This window comes from Chiloscyllium plagiosum, unplaced genomic scaffold, assembly GCF_037043375.1.
Source record: "Chiloscyllium plagiosum isolate Xiang-an unplaced genomic scaffold, Cpla_swu_hap1 HiC_scaffold_25, whole genome shotgun sequence".
Classification (NCBI taxonomy): Eukaryota; Metazoa; Chordata; class Chondrichthyes; order Orectolobiformes; family Hemiscylliidae; genus Chiloscyllium; species Chiloscyllium plagiosum.
This window is the reverse complement of record NW_028270163.1, coordinates 33,207,815-33,230,546: the sequence shown is the minus strand read 5'-3', so window position 1 is coordinate 33,230,546 and position 22,732 is coordinate 33,207,815. Positions and strand designations below refer to the sequence as shown.

The 22,732-nt window shown below is 42.2% G+C and overlaps 1 protein-coding gene across 2 annotated transcripts in view; it reads left to right on the top strand.

Moving 5' to 3' along the window:
• The window catches only part of engase (endo-beta-N-acetylglucosaminidase), a 62,355-nt gene that overhangs the window by 15,586 nt on the left and 24,037 nt on the right, over nt 1-22,732 (top strand). For both annotated transcript variants that reach the window (XM_088000587.1, XM_043714672.2), the window contains exons 6-9: nt 5,132-5,280; nt 8,740-8,905; nt 11,047-11,150; nt 14,154-14,262. In XM_088000587.1, coding sequence (XP_087856713.1) covers nt 5,132-5,280; nt 8,740-8,905; nt 11,047-11,150; nt 14,154-14,262 — 528 coding nt within the window. The remainder of the gene's footprint in view (nt 1-5,131; nt 5,281-8,739; nt 8,906-11,046; nt 11,151-14,153; nt 14,263-22,732) is intronic.

Genomic DNA, 22,732 nt, shown 5'->3' with positions numbered 1-22,732 from the left:
ACTGGCATGGATAGAGGATTGATTGACTGGCAGAAGACAGAGAGTGGGGTTGGAGGGATAATGGGTTCTTTTTCAAGATGGCAGCTGGTGATGAGTGGAGTTCTACAGGGGTGAGTGATGGGACCACAATTATTACGTTATACATTCACAAATTGGTTGAAGGAACCGAGAGCCATTGTGGCTAAATTTATAGATGACACAAAGATAGGTGCAGGGACTGGTAGTGTTGAGGAAGCAGAGAGGCTGCAGACAGACTGGGGCAGGCCAGAAGAGTGGGCAAAGAAGTGACAGATAGAATACAGTGTGGGAAAGTGTGAGGTCATGCACTTTGGTAGGAAGAATAGAGGCACTTTCTAAATGGGGAAAGGCCTTGGAAATCAGAAGCACAAAGGGATTTAGGAGTCTTAATTCACGTTCATTTGGCAGTTAAGGCAACTGCAATGTTAGCATTCATTTCTAGACAGCTAGAATACAAAAGCAAGGATGTACTGCTGAGGCTGTCTAAGGCTCTGTTCAGATTGCATTTGGAATATTGTGAGCAGTTTTGGTCCCAGTATCTAAGGAAGGATGTATGGTGTTAGCGAGGGTCCAGAGGAGATTTACAAGAATAATTCCAGGGATGAAAGGCTTGATATATGAGGATTCTGGGTCTGTACTCAACAGAGTTAAAAAGGATGAGAGGGGCTTTGATTGAAACTTACAAGATACTGAGAGGCCTGGGTCGAGTAGATGTGGAGAAGACGTTTTCACCAGTAGGAGAGACTATGACCTGAGGGCACAGCCTCAGAGTGAAGGGATAACATTCTAGAACTGAGATGAGGAAGAATGTTTTCAGTCAGAGGGTGTTTAATCTGTGGAACCCATAGCTGCAGAGGGCTGAGGAGACCACGACATTGAGTGTATTTAACATAGGTTCTTGATTAATAAGGGGATCAAGTGTAACAGGGAGAAGGCAGAGGAATGAGAGTGAGAAACATATTACCTGTAATTAATTGGTGGAGCAGACTTGATGGGCCAAATGGCCTAATTCTGCTCCCATATTTTATAGTCAATAAATTTGTATGTTATGGTTATGTGATTTCATCAGCGATTTCACTTAACTTCTCAATTCAAAGACTGACCCTATTGGTAAGAAGTTCTAGATAATGGGGGAGATCAATACAAAAGGAAGCAGGAGGGGAATTGAGTCAGTTGGGAATGTGCAGTATCAATATTTTATTTTTACATCTTTTGAACAATCATTCTGATCCTAGTTTCATTTGTTGCGCATTTAAATTAATTGCAATAACCCTGCTGGTTATGATACTATACTGTATAACATTGTAAGCTGCTCAGAGTCTTCCTATTTGCAACTTTCTCCAATCTAAAGGCAATCTTGAACTCTAGTTGGGTTTTACAACATTAGTGATTCCAGTCGGCATGAGCTGTACGCATGAAGTTTGTGATTGTCATTCAGTCTGGTGACTGGTGTTCTTGTAATGTGCTCCAATATCATAAAACCACTGATTAAGTAGATATCAAATGGAGCCTCCAATCACATTGACAACCATAAGAGCTATGACTAAAATCTTTACACAGAGGGGTACAGAGGACACAATTACAATTTAACAACCAGAGATTTTGTTTTAACAACTGTGCCACAGTCAGCTCAACATTGATTATTCACTAGTACCTCATTTATTTTAAAAGTCATGGTGCTCTTGCCTAATTGGAAACACTCCTGAATAGTGAGAAGTCGGGAATCTATTGTCTGAGTCCATAGCAATTGTAATTTAGAGCGAAAGCAGACCTTGGAGAGGTGAATAAATAGCCTGCCTGAGGGTACCTTACCGCAGGAAATGCCATTACTGGTTGCAAATGCTGCAGATGCCTGTGGTATGCATTCTGACGTTTGTTGGATGCTGATTAGCATGCAGATTCATCCAAAGTTGGGATTCTGATACAATGCATGAAACTTCTCCAAGACATTATAGATAGCAATGATCACACAGGAAGCTTGAATCTTGAGAAAATGGGTCAGCGGTGTTAGAGTTTGCATCAGGATAAAGACTGAGAAAATACTTTGAAGAGAACATGTCCTCCTGGAACTTGGATATCTTTTTAACACACCATTCCAATGACTGCTTTGTCCACTTCATGCAGGAAGAACAGTGAGACTCACGCTTAGAAAAGACCATAAGAAATAGGAACAGGAGTATACCAATTGGTCCCTCAAGCCTGCTCTCCCATTCAGTAGGATCATGGCTGATCCAACATTCCTCATGTCCACTTTCCTGGTAACTCTCTTTCCCCCTAAAGGTCAAGAATCTATCAACCCAGTCTTAAAAATAGACTGCTCCTACAGCGTCTCTATGGCAAGAAGTTCCAAAGACTCTGAACCCTCTGAAAGAAGAAATTACTCTTCATCTCTTAAGAACTAGAGAAATTGAGGGGTGTGGTTGAGAAAAAGAAGGAGGCATATATCATGTATTGACAGGATAGATCGAGTGAATCCTTAGAATATAAAGGTAGTAGGAGTATACTTTAAGAGAAATCAGGAGGGCAAAAAGGGGACATGAGATAGCTTTGACAGATAGGGTTAAGGAGAATCCAAAGGGTTTTTACAAATACATTAAGGACAAAAGGGTAACTACGGAGAGAATAGGGCCCCTCAAAGATCACCAAGGTAGCCTTTGTGTGGAGCCGCAGGAGATGGGGGAGATACTAAATGAGTATTTTGCATCAATATTTACAGTGGTAAAGGATATTCAAGATATAAAATATGGGGAAATAGATGGTGACATCTTGAAAAATGTCCATATTACAGAGGAGGAAGTGCTGAATGTCTTGAAACACATACAAGTGGATAAATCCTCAGGACCTGATAAGGTGTACCCTAGAACTCTGTGGGAAGCTAGAGAAGTGATTGCTGGGCCTCTTGCTGAGATATTTGTATTAGCAATAGTCACAGGTGAGGTGCCGGAAGACTGGAGGTTGGCAAATGTGGTGCCACTGTTTAAGAAGAGTAGTAAGGACAAACCAGGGAACTATAGACCAGTGAGCTTGATGTCGGTGGTGGGCAAGTTGTTGGAAGGAATCCTGTGGAACAGGATTTACACATATTTGGAAAGGCATATTAGGTATAGTCAACACATATTAGGTATAGTCAACATGGCTTTGTGCATGGAAAATCATGTCTCACAAATTTGATTGAGTTTTTTGAATAACTAATGAAAGGGATTGATGAAGGCAGAGTGGTGGACGTGATCTATATGGACTTCAGAATGGCGTTCGATAAAGTTCCCCATGGGAGACTGGTCAGCAAGTTTAGATCTCATGGAATACAGGGAGAACTATCCATTTGGATACAGAACTGGCTCAAAGGTAGAAGACAGAGGGTGGTGGTGGAAGGTTGTTTTTCAGACTGGAGGCCTGTGACCAGTGGAATGCCACAAGAATCGGTGCTGGGTCCTTTTCATCATTTCTATAAATGATTTGGATGTGAACGTAGGAGGTATAGTTAGTAAGTTTGCAGATGACACCAAAATTGGAGGTGTAGTGGGCAGCGAAGAAGGTTACCTCAGATTACAATGGGATCTTGATCAGATGGGCCAATGGTCCGAGGAGTGGCAGATGGAGTTTAATTTAGATAAATGCGAGGTGTTGCATTGTGGGAAAGCAAATCTTAGCAGGATTTATACACTTAATGGTAAGGTCCTAGGGAGTGTTGCTGAACAAAGAGACCTTGGAGTGCAGGTTCATGGCTCCTTGAAAGTGGAGTCGCAGGTAGATCAGACAGTGAAGAAGGCATTTGGTATGCTTTCCTTTACTGGTCAGAGTATTGAGTACAGGAGTTGGGAGGTCATGTTGTGGCTGTATAGGACCTTGGTAAGGCCACTTTTAGAATATTGCATGCAGCTCTGGTCTCCTTCTTATTGGAAAGATGTTGTCACACTTGAAAATGTTTAGAAAAGATTCCCAAGCATGTTGCCAGGGTTGGAGGATTTGAGCTACAGGAAGAGGTTGAATAGGCTGGGGCTGTTTTCCCTGGAATGTTGGAGCCTGAGGTTTATAAACCTTACAGAGGTTTATAAAATCACGAGGGGCATGGATAGGTAAATAAACAAGGTCTTTTCCCTGGGGGTGGGGGAGTCCAGAACTAGAGGGCATAGGTTTAGGGTGAGAGGGGAAAGATATAAAAGAGACCTAAGGGGCAACGTTTTTATGCAGATGGTAGTGCATGTATGGAATGAGCTGCCAGCGGAAGTGGTGGAGGCTGGTACAATTGCAACATTTAAAAGGCATCTGGATGGGTATATGAATAGGATGGGTTTGGAGGGATATGGGTCAAGTGTTAGCAAGTGGGACTAGATTAGGTTGGGATATCTGGTTGGCATGGACGAGTTGGACTTAGGGGTCTGTTTCTGTGCTATACATCTCTTTGACTCTATGTCTAGGATGGTCATGTTCTGAGACTAAGCCTTCTGATCTGTGTCTTGCCCATGATATCCCCTTAGCATTTACATTGTCAGGCCTCATAATGATGCTACTGGCAGTGTGGCTGTGGCTGACGTTGGAACAAAAGGTTTACTGCATAGCCCCAAGACAGCCAGTGAGAAGAGAATACATCTTTTGTTCTGCATTATCAAGCAGATTTATTTTAACAGAACTGCAACTTGTACTCTGGAAAGCAGCAGCTCCATGGTTACCATAGAAGGATTTCTGTCTGTGCTATGAGCTACCTCTGCTCAATTCTTGACCTTGTTAGAACCACAGAGCTTGGTCCTACACAGTGGCAGCAAACTGTCTTAGTGAAAATTGTAAATTATTGGCTCTTGCCACTGGTTTACCAAGTGTAAGATCTTTTCTTTTTTTCAACTTTCCAGAACCTTGTGTCATTTTAAATTCTTCAGTTGAAACTTTGAAATTCAGACGCGTGGGAAGAAGTCTTTTGAAGCCATTTGTGACGTAGACAAATACCTCACTGTACTCCTCCAGGAAGAAATGTAATGGATCTAGGAACGCTCATGGGCCAGATACACAGATTAGAATCCGAGAGCTGTAATTTCCAAAGAAGCCAAACAAATAACATTTACAGGTTGCATCCCATGTCACATGCAAATAATGTGTCTTTCTCTTTATTTTAATGCAGCCTAATGCAGTAAAGAATGTGCCAGACTTTCTTAGTTACTTCCGTGCTAGGATGCAGCAAGCTGTTCCCCATAGTCTCATTATCTGGTATGACAGTGTGCTGAAGACTGGACATTTGCAATGGCAGAATGAACTGAATAAGGACAACAAGTGAGTGACTAAAATATATATCATCTGCTGTTCAAACATAATTTTGTGTCTTATTGAAATCAATAACTTTGATTCTGGTCTTCAGTTCAGTTGTGTGCTGGTCATGTTGTAATCTGTATAGAGTGTATTATTTCCCTATAATGTGTAGTGAGATGTAGACTGCTGTTTGAATAATGAGGCCCAGTAACATTTGAGACCTCAGGGCTTGACAGTGGGGAAGCTGTTGTTCAGAGAATGCATAGGGAGGAGAAGAGTTCAGGAAGCAAATGATAGCTTCTGTTACATTCTGTCTGTTCCAACCATCTTGATAAGATGTCTTACAATGCTAACATGATCTACCTTTGCCTTTTCCAATCCCCAACTATAAGTCATAGAGTCACCAAGATGTACAGCATGGAAACCGACCCTTCAGTCCAACTCGTCCATGCCGACCAGATATCCTAAATGTATCTAGTCCCATCCGACAGTAGTTGGCCCATATCCCTCTAAACCCTTCCCATTCATATACTCATCCAGATGCCTTTTAAATGTTGGAATTGTGCCCATCCCCACCACTTCCTCAGGCAGCTGATTCCATACACGGATCACCCTCTGCATGAAAAGGTTGCCCCTTAGGTCTCTTTTAAATCTTTCCCCTCTCACCCTAAACCTATTCCCTCTCATCTGGGCTCCCCTACCCCAGGGAAAAGACCTTGTCTATTCACCCTTTCCACGCCCCTCATGATTTTATAAACCTCTCTATATTTACCCTTCATCCTCCGCCACTTTCGGGAAAACAGCGCCAGCCTATTTGGCCTCTCCCTTTAGCTCAAACTCTCCAATCCTGGCAACATCTTTGTAAAGGAGAAAGTGAGGACTGCAGATGCTGGAGATCAGAGCTGAAAATGTGTTGCTGGAAAAGCGCAGCAGGTCAGGTAGCATCCAAGGAACAGGAGAATCGACGTTTCGGGCATAAGCCCTTCTTCAGGAATGAGGAAAGTGTGTCCAGCAGGCTAAGATAAAAGGTAGGGAGGAGGGACTTGGGGGAGGGGTGATAGGCCGGAGTAGGGTGGGGGCGGAGAGGTCAGGAAGAAAATTGCAGGTTAGGAAGGCGGTGCTGAGTTCGAGGGATTTGACTGAGTCAAGGTGGGGGGAGGGGAAATGAGGAAACTGGAGAAATCTGAGTTCATCCCTTGTAGTTGGAGGGTTCCTAGGTGGAAGATGAGGCGCTCTTCCTCCAACTGTCATGCTGCTATGGTCTGGCGATGGAGGAGTCCAAGGACCTGCATGTCCTTGGTGGAGTGGGAGGGGGAGTTGAAGTGTTGAGCCATGGGGTGGTTGGGTTGGTTGGTCCGGGTGTCCAGAGGTGTTCTCTGAAACGTTCCGCCAGTAGGTGGCCTGTCTCCCCAATATAGAGGAGGCCACATCAGGTGCAGCGGATGCAATAGATGGTGTGTGGAGGTGCAGGTGAATTTGTGGTGGATATGGAAGTATCCCTTGGGGCCTTGGAGGGAAGTAAGGGGGGGAAGTGTGGGCGCAAGTTTTGCATTTCTTGCGGTTGCAGGGGAAGGTGCCGGGAGTGGAGGTTGGGTTGGTGGGGGGTGTAGACCTGACGAGGGAGTCACGGAGGGAGTGGTCTTTTCGGAACGCTGTTAGGGGAGGGGAGGGAAATATATCCCTGGTGGTGGGGTCCGTTTGGAGGTGGTGGAAATGACGGCGGATGTTACGATGTATATGGAGGTTGGTGGGGTGGTAGGTGAGGACCAGTGGGGTTCTGTCCTGGTGGCGGTTGGAGGGGCAGGAAGTGGAAGAGATGCTGGTGGAGGGCATCGTCGACCACGTCTGGGGGGAAATTGCGATCCTTGAAGAAGGAGGCCATCTGGGTTGTACGGTTTTGGAACTAGTCCTCCTGGGAGCAGATGCGGTGGAGACGAAGGAATTGGGAATATGGAATGGCGTTTTTACAGGGGGCAGGGTGGGAGGAGGTGTAGTCTAGGTAGCTGTGGGAGTCGGTCGGTTTATAGTTAATGTCCGTGTTGATACGGTCGCCCGAGATAGAATGGAAAGGTCTAGGAAGAGGAGGGAGGAGTCTGAGATGGTCCAGGTGAATTTGAGGTCGGGGTGGAAGGTGTTGGTAAAGTGGATGAACTGTTCAACCTCCTCATGGGAGCACGAGGCAGCGCCGATACAGTCATCGATGTAACGGAGGAAAAGGTGGGGGGTGGTGCCAGTTGTAAATCCTGTCTGAACCATTTCAAGTTTCACAACATAGGAGGGAGACCAGAATTGCTTCTCTGGTGTGATTGCTTTGCTATATACTCTGGGTACTCTGGCCTATTTTTATCTTGCCTGTAAGTGTTTACATCCTCGTAATATTAGTGTTACTTTTATAACAATCTTGTTATCATTTGGCTTTTGTAGAAAGTACATGTGCCATAAGACTGCAGTTTAAAGAAACCTAGTAGCTTCAACTGGAAATTTATAACTATGATGAACTGTAGCCAATCATTTGCCCATTTATCATAAGTCTTTGTTGTGGTTTTCTTTAAAATTATTCTGAATCATTTGTGAGGCCACTACATTTCACAGATTAACACTATATAGTGGAGGGAAGTATCTGTTCCATAATCTATATTCAAAATCAGTCAAGCGAGTGTAAGCATAGATCTACAAATATCTGGAAAATTATGACTGAAAAACACTTCGGGACTTTCTCTGGGTAAAGTCCTTACTTCAGTGTCTTTTTTGATGACATCTGTTATTGTTTTTGGGCTTTCTTTTTGGATCTTCCACAGTATGGAAATATTACACTTCAAAAAAATTAGCATTTAAAATGCTGCACATTGTGCTATAGGAACAAGATTTTGTTCAATTTCTCAATCACCTTTGAGAGTTGATTTCCAGGATTCAGAACTTAGAACCTTTGATGTCCAAGTGTAATGATTTGAGGCTGAGAGCCATTTTGGTGTTGGAGTGATAGCTGCACGTTTGAGAATCTCCAAGTGCTTGCTGGAGACTGCTGTGCAATCTGCACTGTAATGTGAAACTGTCTGTAGCATAAAGCAATCATCCATGCCAGTGTTGCCAGTTTAGAAAGATAAGATTTTGATCATGATACCAAAGGTCAAATTATTATTAATGTTGAACACAGTGCTTACAGTAGGCTAGAAGAATAATTTACAGATTCATAGGAAGTAAAAGATTATGCTATCAGACTGGTTTGATAAATTGCATGTCTTTCTGCTAACATCTAGCATGAGACTAAATGGAGTATTTCCAAAAGTGATTACATTTCACCAAATGTCTGTGAAACTCAAACATTTTATTCACAAATGCATAACAATGCCTGAGTGTTTGACCACTGCTTTATGTTGCTAGTATGTGATCTTGTTGTGACTCATTTTACTTTGAGCCACACATTTTTATTTTGAGTATCTAAATTTTTTTTGTTACTTCACACATTTTCGTTCCTTCGTGCAGAGTATTCTTTGACTCTTGTGATGGCATTTTCCTGAACTATAACTGGATGGAGGAACATCTTCAGCAAATGACATCGATGATGGAAGGACGCCAGGCTGATATCTATGTTGGAATTGACGTGTTTGGTCGAGGAGATGTCGTAGGGGGAGAGTTTACAACCAATCGGGTAAGGTTGATTTAGAGCTGAATTCAGACAATTAACAGCTCCTAAGGCAGTTCTTAACTCCTCCTCCCAAATCTCTTATTTTATTTCTCTCTTATTATATGACTGCATTTTTTTCAATGGACCCTTCAAATCTCTGACATTGAGTATTTTGGTCATTTTAATGGGATATTCTGTTTATCGTTTGCATGAATTGCAGATATGAATATTGATCTGTGCTTAGTGAACATATTGTTGCTCAAATTGTCAGTCGACTGGTAAAGGGAGATAGTGGTCTTGTATGAATCCAGTGAAATTACTACTCCAGTGACCCAGGCTGACACTGGTTCAGATCCCATGTGGCTGGGGTTTAAATTCAATTAATTTCAGGGGGTGAGGTTTAAATTCAATTAATAAGTCTGGAATATAAAGTTATTCTGCTTAATAATGACCATGCCAACTAACATTGTTGTAAATCCCCCATCTGATTTACTACAGTCCTTGTGGGAAGGAAATCAGCCCTTGGTCCTGTTGACATGTGACTCCACTCTCATCACCACCCCCCCCCCCCCCAACTGAAATGGCCTAGTAAGTCACTTAGTTCAATAGTAATTATGAGGATGGGCAATAAATGCTGGCCTTGCTAATGATGCCCATGCCCACATCCAAAAAGGAATAGAAATAAAAAGTCATTTCTAACTTATGTTGAAAAGTTCACAACTTTGATTTTCTGGACCATTACGGTTTTATTGCAGCAATTTTGTCAGACTATCTAATTGGTGACATTTTAGGAAGAGGAAGAATTAAGTGTGGCACAGTGGAATAAGGAGTTCCCTTCTTTGCTGGTACAGGGCTTTGACATTTGCAAAGGAATTTGCATTTCATATTAGTGCTTTTGCTGCCCTCTGCTGTTGATTCATTGTATTCACAGCTGCTGCTATGTGCATTTGACCGAATGAGGTTTCACAGTACAGTTCTTTGACCATGCTCAAATGATGGTAATAAATCATGGCTAAACATTTTTTAAATTCTTCAAGTTCGAATACTGAGACAAGAATTTGGAATTGGCCAGAAATTTGTTTTTGCAGCTGTTGAATGAAAGCTAAAATCTGAAAAGTTTAAGGCCAAAGAGTAAATTATAAAGGTAATAGTCTGCAATTTGCACTGGTCTGGATAATGCTTTTTCATCAGTTTCAGAATGCAATGCGTCTTATAAGTCCAGTTGAAAATAAAGGAATGAATTGAAGGTCCAGTTTGCGTGTGCTAGACCAATTCTTCTTCAAGTATGGATACCACACAAGTTGTTTAATGGTTGAATATCAGATTTCCTGCCAGTTCCTGCATTGACTAGAGCCTTTTTTTGTGGTTATTTTATAAAAGTCTGTACAGCAGCTCAAAGACAGATTATTTTTAAGAAAAAGGCAATTGTAGGTCATTCTTTTGTATACTGTATGTTACTCAAGCAAATTACAAATCCAGGAACATGGAACAATTTCATTTTAAATATGAGAAGCTGTGACACAATTGTGTGCATTTTGGAACATGTAATTATGTCTTTGAAGTACGTTCAGACTATCCTCTAATAGTTCAAAGTAATACATAAATGGAAGTTAATTTTAGTAAAAAGATATTGATGTTCATCATGCAAGTGATTCCCTGCGCTTAAAACTAAAAGTTTCAGAACTCATTAGCTCTTCAATGCAGCATTAAATAGAAAGCCTACCTGCCTATTGCAGGTGAATGTTAAAGAGTATGTGATACGACTTGAAGTAAACCAGTAGTTGTTCCACCTTCTTCCTCCGTTATCTCTACAATTATTAAATTGGCTAACTGACCATCTCACAGTCGTATGTGCGAAATTGCAGTGTGCCAATGTCAGGCTTATTCACCAATATTTCAAATCAATTCCTTCTGTATAAAGTACTTCATGATGTCTGGAGAAATGGCAAGGTTCTATATTAATGAAGATTTCTACTCTGTTAGTACAACTTATTTTGATAACTTTTGCAAATCCCTGTTTGACACTGTTATAATTTGCAGAAAGTTAAGGATAATTTTTGCGCAAGTTGCAAAAATGTATTTAATCATCCCGTTTGTTGAAAGCTTCTAACCACAAAATTTCTTTCTACTGTTACAACTTCATAGTAATTTGCATTGTATTCCAGTCTTTGGAACTCATCCGCAAGTACAACTTCTCCGCAGCTATATTTGCTCCTGGCTGGGTCTACGAGACTTTGGGAAAGGAAAACTTCCATCAAAACCAACACAAGTAAGTCAACATTGTCCAATGGAATATTGATGCTTGCCAAACTTGCGGCCATCAGGTCACCAAGTTCACCATATGACACACAATATGTGCAACAAGTGCGGTGAATGTTATCCCAGAGATGAACTGGGATTAAGGGCTGGGGTAGAATAGCATTGAGGCTGAGCGATATTGCGGACAGCAGCTCTGTCACAGAAACAGAGAAAGGTAAAAGGTAGGAATGGGGAAAGGTGATTTGGTCCTTCGAGTCTGTTTTGCCATTCAATCCTATAATCATGGCTCATCATTCAACTGGGGAACTTATTCCAGCTATCACCGCACACTCTTTGATCCCTTTAGCCATAAGAATGATTAGATTCCCTACCGTGTGGAAACAGGCCCTTTGGCCCAACCAGTCCGCACCGACCCTCCAAAGGGTAACCCACCCAGACCCATTTCCCTCTGACTAATGCACCTAACATTATGAGCAATTTAGCATGGCCAATTCACCTGACCTGCACATCTTTGTGACTGTGGGAGGAAACCGGAGCACCCGGAGGAAACCCACGCAGACACAGGGAGAATGTGCAAACTCCACACAGACAGTCGTCCGAGACTGGAATTGAACCTGGGATCCTGGTGCTGTGAGGCAGCAGTGCTAACCACTGAGCTACCATGCCACCATATCTCATTCCTTCTTAAATGTTCAATGTTTTCACCTCAATTGCTTTTCTCTGGGAGAGAATTCCAAAGGCTCACTACTCTCTGGGTGAAGAAATTTCTCCTGATATGGTCCATCCTGTATCCAAAGACTGTGATCCCTGGTTCTGGATTGTCATTGGGACCATCCTTCCTGCATTTATACTGCCTAGTCCTGTTAGAATTTTATTGCTTTCTATGAGATCATTTTTCTAAACTCAAGTGAGTATAATCTGGACCGATTTAGCATCTCTTCATATGTTAGTCCTGCTACCCAGGAGTAAGTCTAATAAATCTTTATTGCACTCTCTCCATAATCAGAACATCCTTCCTTTGATAAGGAGACCAAAGTTGCACACAATACTCTATGTATAGTCTCACCAATGCCCTGTGCAATTGCAGCAAGACATTCCTGCTCCTGAATCCTCTCACTCTGATGTCCAATATAACAACATTATACTTCATTTACCATGCATTTGCTCACTTGCTCAACTTGTTTCAATCAGACTGAAGCATCTTTGCATCCTCCTCATATCTCACTCTCTTAGTCAACTTTGTGCTGTCTGCAAACTTACAGACATTATATTTCGTTCCCTCATCTAAATCATGAATATATCTCGTGAATAGCTGGAGTCTAATTACTCATCACTGTGGTAACCCACTAGTCACTGACTGCCCATTTATTCCTACTCTGTTTCCTATCTGCCAGCTAGTTCCCTAACTATGTCATTCCACTATTTCCAAGCCCATTCACTTTAATTATACATGCCAATGTTGTGTGCCTTCTGTAAGCTCAAGTAAACCACATCCAACGGCTCCTCCTTATCAATGTCTCGAATTACAATCCTCATACTTTAGTAGATTTATCAAGGATGTTTTCCCTTCCTTAAGTCCATGCTCTCTCTGTCCGATCCTTTCATTATTTGCCAAGTGCTCTGCTTTTGAACCTTTTAAAATGAACTCCAACATTTTCTGTGCTATGACACTAGGTTAGCCATTCTATATTTCCCAGTTTTCTCTCTATCCTCTTTTTTAAACAGTGGGGTTACATTAGCCAGCCTAACAATCTACAGGAACTGTTCCAAAGACTGTAGAATCTTGAAATATGGCACCAATGTTTCCATTATTTCCACGGCCACTTCCTGAAATACTCTGAGATGTAGATTATTGGACTCTAGGGATTTATCAGTATTTAATCCCATCAATTTCCCAACACCATTTCCCTACTAGTACTGATTTCATTTGGTTCTTTCCTCTCAATAGACCCTCTGTTCCTCAACATTTTGGGACATTTTATGTGTCCTCCTTCATGAATACAGAACCAAAATGTATATTTTATTGGTTTGCCAATTTGTTCCCAATTTAAATGTAACCTGTTTTTGACTGTAAGGGACCTACATTTGTCTTCACTGACCTTTTTCTCTTCATGAACCTTTTTCTCTTCACATACCCTCAGAAGCTTTTACAATCAGTTTTTATGTTACTCTATTTTCCCTCTCTTAGTCAATCCCTTTGTCCTTCTTTGCTAAATCTAAACTACTTCCAATCTGCAGGTATGCTGCTTTTTTTAGCCAATTTTTATGTCCCTTCCTGGGTCTAATATTATCCCTAATTTCCCTTTCTGGTTTTAGTCTTGTTCCAGTCAAAGAATATTTTTAGTACTGGCAGCTAATTATTACCCAGCATCCAGTTGCAATACAGTAACTGCCAGAATTTCATTTTCATCGACGGTGGCCTCTTTACTGCATAACTGAATGCAGCTAGACTGGAGATTATTTTTATAACATTGAGGATTGTTTCTACCTGCAGGACTTTTTACTTAATTTTAACATGGCCAGGTAGACTCTTGTGTGTTCTCAGTCAAATAGATTGCCACAGGGTCCTAATGTCTCACCTAATGGAGAGCATCAATTCACCAAATGTCAATGGCTGATTTACCCCATGCGACTGAAGTGTCAAACAACACGGCACAAATGCTACTGGAATTTCCATTGTTCCATTTGACACAGTGGGTGAAAGAGCAAGCATTATGGGAATGAGTTCTGTGCAGTTATTGCAGGTAGAGAAGACATTAGGGCTGCTCTGAGATTTCCTCCCAAAACTACTTCTCTGTTCCAACTCTCTCCCTTCCTTTCAAAGTCTGTTTTGCCTGGTCCAATATCTGTACATGTGATAACCATTTGTTTGAAGTGCCTTAGAATGTTTTACCATGTTGAAGGGATTATGTAAATATAAGTTAGGTTGTGGGGGCAGTTTGACATTATTGATCACATTTTGTGAAAGGATTTGTTATGTGTTGGAATCTGTTGTCTGTCTGTCTCTTTCTAGGTTCTGGAACTTGTTGACTGAATACTTACCCAGTCATAGCATCTGCAGCTTGCCCTTTGCCACCTCTTTCTGTCAGGGCATTGGAATGAATCTTTACAGGAATGGAAAGGTAGGACTTGACTGACTAACTTTACAGTACAACGTTAACTCCTTCCCTCCCTGTACTCAGGCAGCAGACATGTGGAGGGAGGCTATGTGGAGCAAACTAATTTTGAATTTAATTGCATGAAAAAAAGAATGTTGAACACATTCATTTTTGTAACTAGTCATCATTGCTGCAATGGTAGGACTGAGCATCCCCCTGATTCACCTTCCTCGTTATGTTTAAAAATATGTCCTTAGGATGAGCTTCCTTTGTGATGTTATTGTATTAAGTTCATCCAGGTGCAGTAGAGGGTGGTATATGTACATTTCAATTGCCCTCCATGCTCCTGAGAAGATGGTGGTCCTCCTTGAACTAGTGCAGTTCCTGTCTTTCCAGGACTTCAACAATACTGTTAGACAGGGAACATCCAGGGGTTAGTGCAGCAACATTGCAGAAATAGCAGCTTGCAGTCTAGTCAGGATAGTCTGTGATTTTGAGGAGGATGGTCATAATTTTGTTGCTCTTGCACTTCTTGGTGGTAATGCTGAAAGGACAAGAACGGATGTTTGCTGTAATCTTGGTAAATTGTACGCTACTAATGGAGAAACTGGGTATTACACCCAGTGGTGGAGGCACTACTCAAGGGAGTTGCTCTGTGTTATTAGGTTTGACAGCCACTTGGTGAGGAGATCCAAATGTCAATCTTTACTTAGTTTTAGATTCATTGACAAAGTGAGAAATCAGAAATTTATGGTTCCTAAGTCTACAGTCCCCAACCAGTGTCAGTATGTATCTCCTGATGCTCTTTAAATGAACCAATAAAAGAACCAATAACCAAATTGACCAGCAATAGCCCCCTAACAGGGCTGTGTAACACAGATCAAATCCTCAGTGGCACCGTGTTAGATTTAAATTGAAATTTTTTATGGGAGTCTCTCTCTCTCTCTCTCTCTCTCTCTCTCTCTCTCTCTCTCTCTCTCTCTCTCTCTCTCTCTCTCTCTCTCTCTCTCTCTCTCTCTCTCTCTCTCTCTCTCTCTCTCCCTCTCTCCCTGTCTCTCTCTCACTCACTCCCTCTCTCTTTAGTGTGTTGTATACCCACATGCTGTTATCGCAGAAGAGTGCACCTCCCCGTCTTGTAAACACCTAATCTTATTTATACAATTAGCACAATTTCAGCTGTGAAGAGAGACTAGAGTGGCTGGGATTGTTTTCTCTGAGTGGTGGAAGCTGAGAGTGGATCTGATTGAGGTGTACAAATTTCTGAAGGGTCAGAGGCAGGATAGCTTGGGAGAAACCTTTCCTTTAGGTAGAAGGGTCAGTAAACAGGGGGCCCAGTTTTGAGGTAAGGAGCAGGAAGTTTAGAAGATTTTGAGGAAAACCTTTTTCTGGAAAACCTGTTTTTGCTGCCCAAAAGCATGGGAGGGGCAGGGACCCTCAAGACATTTAAGAACTGTTCAGATGAACACTTGAAGCACCATAGCATAGGGCCGAAAGGCCTCTTTCTGTGCTGTAAAAACTCTAGCCTGTTTGTGATGAGCTTCCTTTGTGATGTTATTGTATTATATCCAGGTCCAGTAGAGGGTGGTACATGTATGGAATGAGCTGCCAGAGGAAGTGGTGGAGGCTGGTACAATTGCAACATTTAAAAGGCATTTGGACATTTATATGAATAGGAAGGGTTTGTAGGGATATGGGCCGGGTGCTGGCAGGTGGGACTAGATTGGGTTGGGATATCTGGTCGGCATGGACGGGTTGGACCAAAGGGTCTGTTTCCATGCTGTACATCTCTATGACTGTATGAATCTTGAATACACCATTACATTCCCGACTTGAGCCTTGTAAATGATGGAGAAGCTCTGAGGAGTCAGGAAGTGAACCTCCTTTTACAGGGTGCAGTGTTTGGCCTGGTCTTTTAGCTACTATATTGATATGGCTAGATCACTTATTCCTTGATTCAATGATGGCAGTTTGTTTGTGGAAGGAGGTTTGTTGATAACAGTAGACTTTAAAATTGGGGATGTGGAGATAGATAATCATGACCTGGCACTTGTACTAGTGACTTGAGTCCCAGGCCTATGTTTATTCAGGCTCTGTTGTAAGTTGGCTCAGGTTGCTTAATTATTGCAGAAGTGGAATTAAACAAGTTGAATGCTCAATGAACAGCCTAGTTCATGACATTATGAGGGAAAGAAGGTCATTTATAACATAACTTAAAAAGATTGACTCAGGATGTTTCCCTGAGGAGCTCCTGCAGTCATGTCCTGAGGCTGCAGTGACTGACGTCTGGTGAGCATTTCCATAAATCCTGTTGAGACCAGCTACTGGAAGGGTTTCCCCTGGACATTTACTGACCAGTACTGGACCAAATGCTGCCTTGACTTTGAGGATGGTTACTGTCACCTCCGCTTTGTGTTTTATAGAGAATTCTTGATGCTGCAGTGGTGTTTGTTTTGCTTGATTCTGCAGTTCAGCACAAACATAAAATTTGCCAGTCTGTTCAAGCACATGTAAAATAAATGTTCTGTGACTCCATGTAAATAACACTTAAATATATTGGACATACATCTCTTATTCATTTGTGAATCTATTTCTTAATGACTGTTTACAAATCAGCATTAAAGGCACTCTCCTACAAACTCCATTTAGCACAGAATGAATCTCAAACAAGTCCACACAGACCCATTACCCGAACCTATTATTCTACATTTACCCTAACTAATGCACTGAACTTAAACATCCCTAAGCACTATGGGCAATTTAGCATAGCCAATTCACCTAACCTGCACATCTTTGGATTGTGGGAGGAAACCGGAGCATCCGGAGGAAACTCACGCAAACACAACTCCACACAGACAGTTGCCCGAGGCTGGAGTTGAGCCCGGGTCCCTGGTGCAGTGAGGCAGCAGTGCTACCACTGAGCCATTGTGCCGCCCCAGACAGCAGAGTTCTTTCATGCGCATTTGAACTCATCTCATTCTTATTGGACCTTTTTGACATAAAAGGCATCAGTAAGGAATATAGGAAAAGGAGTAGGCCATTCTGTCCATTGAGCCTACCCCACCATTCAATACGATCATGGCTGACTGAACACTTAAGTGCGTTTTACTCGCTCCATCCCCATAACCCTGTACACCACTGGTAATCCGAAATCTATCAATTTTGACCTTAAAGACACTCAAAGACTGAGCTTCCAAAGGTTCACATTCCAAAATAATTTCTTCTCATGTCAAACCAAAGGAACATCCCCCTTATTTTTAAATTATGTTTGAGTTTGATTTATTGTTGTCATGTCATAGAGTCACAGACCCTTCGGTCCAACCCGTCCATACCGACCAGATATCCCAACCCAATCTAGTCCCACCTGCCAGCACCCGGCCCATATCCCTCCAAAGCCTTCATATTCATATACCCATCCAAATGCCTTTTAAATGTTGCAATTGTACCAGCCTCCACCAATTCTTCTGGCAGCTCATTCCATACATGTACCACCCTCTGCATGGAAAAAGTTGCCCCTTAGGTCTCTTTTATATCGTTCCCTAAACCTATGCCTTCTAGTTCTGGACTCCCCCACCCCAGGGAAAATACTATTTATCCTATCCATGCCCTTCATAATTTTGTAAACCTCGATAAGAGCCTATTCAGCCTCTCCCTATAGCTCAAATCCTCCAACCCTGGCAACATCCTTGTAAATCTTTTCTGAACGCTTTCAAGTTTCACAACATCTTTCTGATAGGAAAGAGACCAGGATTGCAGTGGCTGAACCAATGTCCTGTACAGCCGCAATATGACCCCCCAAATCCTGTACTCAATATTCTGACCAATAAGGGAAAGCATACCAAATGCCGCCTTCACTATCCTATCTACCTGTGACTCTACTTTCAAGGAGCTATGAACCTGCACTCCAAGATCTCTTTGTTCAGCAACACTCCCTAGGACCTTACCACTGAGTGTATAAGTCCTGCTAAGATTTGCTTTCCCACAATGCAGCACCTCACATTTATTTGAATTAAACACCATCTGCCACTTCTCAGCCCATTGGCCCATCTGATTAAGATCTTGTTGTAATCTGAGGTAACCTTCTCCACTGTCCACTGCACCTCCAATTTTGGTGTCATCTGCAAACTTACTAACTGTACTGCTTATGCACGCATCCAAATCATTAATATAAATGATGAAAAGTAGAGGTACCAGCACTGATCCTTGTGGCACTCCACTGGTCATGGGCCTGCAGTCTGAAAAACAACCCTCCACCACCACCCTCTGTCTTCTACCTTTGAGCCAGTTCTGTATTCAAATGGCTAGTTTTCCCTGTATTCCATGAGATCTAACCTTGCTAACCAGTCTCCCATGAGGAACGTTGTCGAATGCCTTGCTGAAGTCCATATAGATCAAATCTACCACTCTGCTCTCATCAATCCTCTTTGTTACTTCTTCAAAAAACTGAATGAAGTTTGTGAGACATGATTTCCCACGCACAAAGCCATGTTGATTACCCCTAATCAGTCCTTGTCTTTCCAAATACATGTACATCCTGTCCCTCAGAATTCCTTTCAACAACTTGCCCACCACTAACGTCAGGTTCACTGGTCTATAGTTCCTTGGCTTGTCCTTACCACCTTTCTTCAACAGTGGCACCATGTTAGCCAACCTCCAGTTTTCCGGCACCTCACCTGTGACTATTAATGATAAAGATATCTCAACAAGAGGCCCAGCAATCACTTCCTAGCTTCCCACAGAGTTCTGGGGTACACCTGATCAGTTCTTGGGGATGTATCCACCTTTGTGTTTCAAGACATCCAGCACTTATTCTTCTGTAATATGGACAGTTTTCAAATGTCACTCTCTATTTCCCTACATTTTATATCTTCCATGTCTTTATCTACATTAAATACTGATGCAAAATACTCGTTTAGTATCTTCCCCCGTTTTCAGCGGCTCCACACAAAGGCCACCTCACTGATATTCTCTCCCTAGTTACCCTTTTGTCCTTAATGTATTTGTAAAAACCCTTTGGATTCTCCTTACCTTTATTTGCCAAAGCTATCTCATGTCTCCTTTTTGCTATCCTGATTTCCCTCTTAAGTATACGCCTACTGCCTTTATACTGTTCTAAGGATTCACTCGATCTATCCTGTCTATACCTGATATATGCTTCCTTCTTTTTCTTACCCAAACCCTCAATTTCTTTAGTCATCCAGCATTCCCTATACCTACCAGCCTTTCCTTTCACCCTAACAGGAATATACTTTCTCTGGACTCTCGTTATCTCATTTCTGAAGGCTTCCCATTTTCCAGCCGTCCCTTTACCTGCGAACATCTGCCCAGTCAGCTTTCGAAAATTCTTGCCTAATATCATCAAAATTGGCCTTTCTCCAATTTAGAACCTCAACTTTTAGATCTGGTCAATCCTCATCCATCACTATTTTGAAACTAATACAATTATGGTCGCTGGCCCCAAAGTGCTCCCCCACTGACACCTCAGTCACCTGCCCTTTTTTCCCAAGAGTAGGTCAAGTTTTGCACCTTCTCTAGTAGGTACATCCACATACTGAATCAGAAAATCGTCTTGTACAAATTCCTCTCCATCTAGACCCTTAACACTATGGCAGTCCCAGTCTATGTTTGGAAAGTTAAAATCCTCCACCATAACCACCCTATTAATCTTACAGATAGCTGATATCTCCTTACAAGTTTGTTTCTCAATTCCCTCTAACTATTAGGGGGTCTATAATACAATCCCAATAAGGTGATCATCCCTTTCTTATTTCTCAGTTCCATCCAAATAATTTCCCTGGATGTATTTCCGGGAATATCTTCCCTCAGCACAGCTATAATGCGATACCTTATCAAAAATGCCACACCTCCTCCTCTCTTGCCTCCCTTTCTATCCTTCCTGTAACATTTGTATCCTGTAACATTTGTATCCTGGAACATTAAACTGCCAGTCCTGCCCATCCCTGAGCCATGTTTCTGTAATTGCTATGATATCCCAATTCCCTGTTCCTAACCGTGCCCTAAGTTCATCTGCCTTCCCTGTTAGGCCCCTTGCATTTAAATAAATGCAATTTGATTTATCAGTCCTACCTTGTCCCTGCCTGCCCTGACTGTTTGACTCGCTTCTGTTCTTAACTGTACCAGTCTCAGATTGATCCCTTTCCTCACAATCTCCCTGGGTTCCCCCCCCCCCCCGCCCCACCTTACTAGTTTAACTCCTCCCAAGCAGCTCTAGCAAATCTCCCTGCCAATATATTAGTCCCCTTCCAATTTAGGTGCAATCCGTATGTGCATCGAGATACAGTGAAAAGTGTTGTTTTGCATGCTTTACAGGTAGATTGTACCTTACAAGATGCATGAGGATAGCAGAACAGAGTGGAGAATACAGTGTTACAGCTACAGAGAAGGTGGAGAGAGAGTCATCACGATTAACATCTGAGACGTTCATTCAAAAGTCTGATTATAGAGGGGAAGAAGCTGTTCTTGAACCTGTTTGTACATGTATTCAAACTATCATATCTTCTGCCTGATGGAAGAGGGTTGAAGAGAACATGACGGGTGGGGGGTGTCTTTGATTATGTTAGTTGCATTCCTGAGGCAGCAGGAAGTATAGATGGAATCAATGGATATGAGGCTGGTTTGTGTGATGGACTGGGCTCTGTTCATAATTCTCTGTAGTTTCTTATGGTCTTGGGAAGAGCAGTTGCCAAACCATGCTGAGATGTATCCAGATAGGATGCTTTCTAAGGCGCATCTATAAAAATTGCTGGAGTCTTTGTGGACATGCTGAATTTCCTTAGCTTGTTGAGGAAGTTATGTACAGACCTCCTAACAATAGTCAGGACCACGGGTACAAGATGTACCAGGAAATAGACACAGCATGTCAGAAAGGCAAGGTCACGGTGATCATGGGGGACTTCAATATGCAGGTGGACTGGGTGAATAATGTAGTTGGTCAATCCAAAGAAAGGGAATTCATGGAATGCTTACAGGATGGCTTTTTGGAACAGCTTGTGATGGAGCCCACAAGGGAGCAGGCTATTCAGGACTAAGTGCTATGTAATGAGCCAGACTTTATAAAAGATTTTAAAGTAAGGGAACACTTAGGAAGCAGTGATCATAATATGGTAGAGTTCAGTCTACAGTTTGAAAGAGAGGAGGAAAAATCAGATGTAATGGTGTTAAAGTTACATAGAGGTAATTACAGGAGCATGAGAGAGAATTTTTCTCTTAAGTAGACCCCTACTGCTTTTATACTCTTCTTAGGATTCACTCGATCTCTCCTGTCTATAACTGACATATGCTTCCTTTGTTTTCTTAATCAAATCCTCAATTTCTTTCATCATCCAGCATTCCCTATACCTACCAGCCTTCCCTGGTCAATCGTTTTCCATCACTATTTTAAATCTAATAGAATTATGGTCGCTGGCCCTAAAGTGCTCCCCCATTGACACCTCAGTCACCTGCCCTGCTTTACTTCCTAAGAGTAGGTCAAGGTTTGCATCTTCTCTAGTAGGTACATCCACAGATTGATTCAGAAAATTTTCTTGTACACACTCAACAGATTCCTCTCCATAGCCCCAGTCTATGTTTGGAAAATTAAAATCCCCTACCATAACTACCCTATTATTCATACAGATAAGTGACACATCCTCACAAATTTGTTTCTCAATTTCCCTCTGACAATTGGGGGGTCTCTAATACAATCCCAATAATGTGATCATCCCTTTCTTATTTCTCAGTTCCACCCAAATAACTTCCCTGGATGTATTTCCGGGAATACCCTCCCTCAGTACAGCTGTAATGCTATCCCTTATCAAAAACGCCACACCCCCTCCTCTCTTGCACCTCCCCACCCTCCACCTTTCTGTCCTGCCTGTAGCATTTGTATCCTGGAACATTAAGCTGCTAGACCTGTCCATCCCTGAGCCATGTTTCTGTAATTACTATGATATCCCAGTCCCATGTTCTTAACCATGCCCTGAGTTCATCAGCCTTCCCTGTTAGGCCTCTTACGTTGAAATAAATGCAGTTGAATTTATCAGTCCTACCTTGTTCTCTATTTTGACCCTGCCTGCCCTGACTGTTTGACTCACTTTTGTTCTCAACTGTACCAGTCTCAGATTGATCTCTTTCCTCACTATCTCCCTGGGTCCACCCCACCTTACTAGTTTAAATCCTCCCGAGCAGCTCTAGCAAATCTCCCCGCCAGTATATTAGTCCCCTTCCAATTTAGGTGCAATCCATCCTTCTTGTACAGGTTATTTCTACCCCAAAAGAGATTCCAATGATCCAAAAATGTGAATTCTTCTCCCATACACCAATTTCTCAGCCACACATTCATCTGCTCTATCCTCCTATTCCTGCCCTCACTAGCTAGTAGCACTGGGAGTAATCTAGATATCTTTGAGGAGAAAGTGAGGACTGCAGATGCTGGAGATCAGAGCTGAAAATGTGTTGGCGGAAAAGCGCAGCAGGTCAGGCAGCATCCAGGGAACGG